Source organism: Phalaenopsis equestris, unplaced genomic scaffold (genome assembly GCF_001263595.1).
Source record: "Phalaenopsis equestris unplaced genomic scaffold, ASM126359v1 Scaffold000094, whole genome shotgun sequence".
Taxonomy (NCBI): domain Eukaryota; kingdom Viridiplantae; phylum Streptophyta; class Magnoliopsida; order Asparagales; family Orchidaceae; genus Phalaenopsis; species Phalaenopsis equestris.
Genome location: NW_018164536.1, coordinates 4,142,048 through 4,145,246, shown reverse-complemented (window position 1 = coordinate 4,145,246; position 3,199 = coordinate 4,142,048). Strand labels below are relative to the sequence as shown.

At 41.0% G+C, this 3,199-nt stretch overlaps 1 protein-coding gene across 1 annotated transcript; it reads right to left on the bottom strand.

The window, feature by feature from the left end:
* Positions 1-2,331: 2,331 nt before the first annotated feature.
* LOC110020231 (NDR1/HIN1-like protein 13) lies at positions 2,332-3,194 on the bottom strand (the record flags this gene model as incomplete). Its single annotated transcript, XM_020718260.1, is given in 1 exon segment — positions 2,332-3,194. A coding segment is annotated over 1 exon segment (713 nt), but the record flags the coding sequence as incomplete, so codon positions are not given.
* Between the last annotated feature and the right edge of the window lie 5 nt (positions 3,195-3,199).

The following is a 3,199-nucleotide window of genomic DNA, read 5'->3' as shown; positions in this document are numbered from 1 at the left end:
TGACAGAGGCATTAAAAGCATTTTTAATGACATTGTTTTTTGTTTTTTTAATGAGAAATATTATTTTTGAGCAAAAATAATGATTTGGGTGCTTCAAATGTAAATAGCTAAGTTTAAATAAGAAATTTGTAATATGAAGAATTTTGGGTGCCACATGCAAGTCCCCCAAGCCACAACCAAGTTCAAGAGATTGTTTGGGGGCAACTGTAGCTACTCAGCTGCAACTTAGCTACCAAAAAAAAAAACTGCTGTTGGGAAGCTGACTGGTCATTAGTTGCAGCTGTTTAAAAACAGCTGCGTTTTTAAACAGTTGCGTGGCAGTTGTTTCTTGACAAATGATCATTTCCCCCTTATGTAATAATGCAGATAGAAATTCACTTCAAAACAGTACAAAATTCAAATACACATTTCACTTAATAGTAAGTATCAAAAGTGCTATAAGAAAACAATCATTAAACAAGGCAAAATTTGCAATTTTCACATAAGAAATGATAACTATTATGGAGAAATGACATCCGTGTAGGCGCATCATAGAAGCTAAGCACAAAACACAGAAGGATCTTTATGTGGAGCTTTCTCTCCTTCGTTAACTCCTCATCATTTTCTAAACCTTTGTTGAATCTTGAAGTAGGCTCCATGAATCGTCGCTTCTTATTGGGGAATTGACTGCTTCTGCTCGAAATTTTCAAAGCTCTCATGATCCACTGGGAGGAACAAGGGCATACAGACCCTAGTTAAAAAGAAGTGACCGGAGGTAGAAGGGATGGGGGTACAAGTAATAAAAGGATGCTCTCAAAAAAAGGATGCTTGAGAGCGAGAAGAAGGGAAATACCTAGATGAGGCGAGTGATCCGGAGCTCGGTGGGCTAAGAGCGGCAAACGTTGATGGCCGCTGCCCTGAGAAGCTCCCCGCAAGTGGATAAGAAAGAGGGGAGTTGGCGCCCTGCAATTAGGGCAGGGAGGGAGGAGCGTGAGGGACGTTGGAGTGAGGGAGGGAGGAGCTCAAGGGATTCGGCGTCGAACAGGAGTGATGAAGGGATCGAACCCCGTGACCCACGGCATAATAATCCATCACTCAAACACTGCTAGATCCGCATAATATGCCGTGGGTCACGGGATTGGATCCGCATAATAATCCATAACTCAAACGTGGGTCACGAGATTCGATCCGCGGCCTGCTAAAACGATGTCCCGCCACCCTCGGGATGCCGAACCAAACAATCGCGATTCGCGGCCGCTCCCCATGCCGCGCGAAAACCGCCGCCCCAAACAAAACCTAAAGCTTATTCTTATCAATAACATCATTCAAATATTTTATTTCAGTCCCAATCATTATTTGATAAGGCTTGTTCATTCTTTCCAATACTTATGTGTATAAAGTTCAATTAAGGATCAAATAAAATTTAATATAGACACGACTATGACTCATCTATTTCGTCGATGGAGTTGTTTGTTAATAAGCTCAATAATCTCTACATAAATCGAGCTCAAGCGAACCTCAAACATGATATTTATAAACACGATAGGAGCTCGAACAATCTTAAAAGCTTGAATCAAGCTCAAAAATGTGCTTAATAAAAGCTTGAGCTCGAAAAGGCACCCATGGACTCGACTCGATTCACATTCGCCAATCTCTAGCAAAATTATTATAAATCAGGGCTGAAAATGCAAATCGAAATAAAATTGCACCAGTTTAATAAACTTTGTAATTCCGAATTTCCTACGGAGCTGTATGAAAAAAAGCCTCAAATAAGATTTAACTTAAATCTTACCAGAAAAAAAATGATCATTTAAAATCTAGAACTTATTAAACCAACTCTTTCTCAATTATGCCTCCAATTCCGGATTTACAAAATCCTAATTTACATAATTTACTCATGCATGTAAAGCATCTTCAATAATTGAAGAAAATAAATAAATAATAAGATCAATCACAATCTTACATCATTCATTTCAACGGACTTGATACAAGTCATCAAATCCCAACCTTATTACTATACAGCTTGTGCTTATCTAGATAAACAGTTTATCCTGAAAAACGTCATGTCTGGTTCGACCCGTGGTCTGCGTTTAGTGTAAAAACCCAACAACATTTTTGAATAAACTGCCGAAACGTGTTCTCAAAATAGTGAGGCGGTGTTTTGAAAATATCATCCGTAAATATAAGCTGCCCCGAACAGGCACTAAACTACACATTTAAAAAATTATTATTATTATTATTATTCAACATATATAATCAAAATATCGCACTACAAAAAAAAATGATAATAATAATAAAATAAAAACCACAGAATAGAGAAAATGAGAACAATATTAATATAATAATTCAACTTCCAAATAAACCTAAAAAACCCAAAAAATTAAAAAGTTATCCAGCAATCACCTTACTTTACAAAACGAACGGTTTCACTCTTACGATCCAGATCTCTGCAACTTTATTCTTTCCCCCCCCACTGATTTTGCAAGAAACGAACAATTAGATCTAGAATGTCCATTTCCAGATCTTGATCCGAAGCTTAACTTTGCAGCTACTGTCAGCCGTCGATGGCGGCGGCGTCTTCTTCCCCTTTGGAACATTAACCCTGATTTCCTCACAGTGAACTCTAATCCCCATCTTCTTCGTCTTAAAGCCCCCCACCTTAACCCCAGCCTTCGTCTCCAAATCAATCTCTAAATCAACAGTGCTCTTCTTCAAAGCCGCCGCTAATGATGGATCTACGCTCTGCACTGAGTTTTTCAGCGTCGCCCTCACTACAGTCGTGTTCTTCTTCCCTTGCACAAACCCTGGTAAAGATCCGTCTCCTAAATCAGCACCGTTAGATGTCACCGAGATCGAGATCGGATCGTAGATGTACACGAGCTTCTTGTTAGGGTTCCGAGCGCTGATGGCGACGTTAAGCCTGGATGTTAACTGGTTTGAATTGGAGACATTGAGGGTTATGAGTTGGAGGGAGGAGACGGAAAAGGTAGGGCGTTGAGGTTGATATAGGATGTAGAAGATACCGCCTGCAACGGCGGCGAGGAGGACGAGGGTGATGAGGATGAGAACGAGCCAGCAGCAGCAAGCGCAGCAACATCCGCGGCGACTTCGCCTGCGTTTCGCCGGCGGTTGAGGGCGGTAAATCGGGCGGTTGTATTGTTGAGATTTTGTAGGGGGGAAGGATGGCTGGTTTCCGCCACCGCCGGCTGCGGCGGGGGGG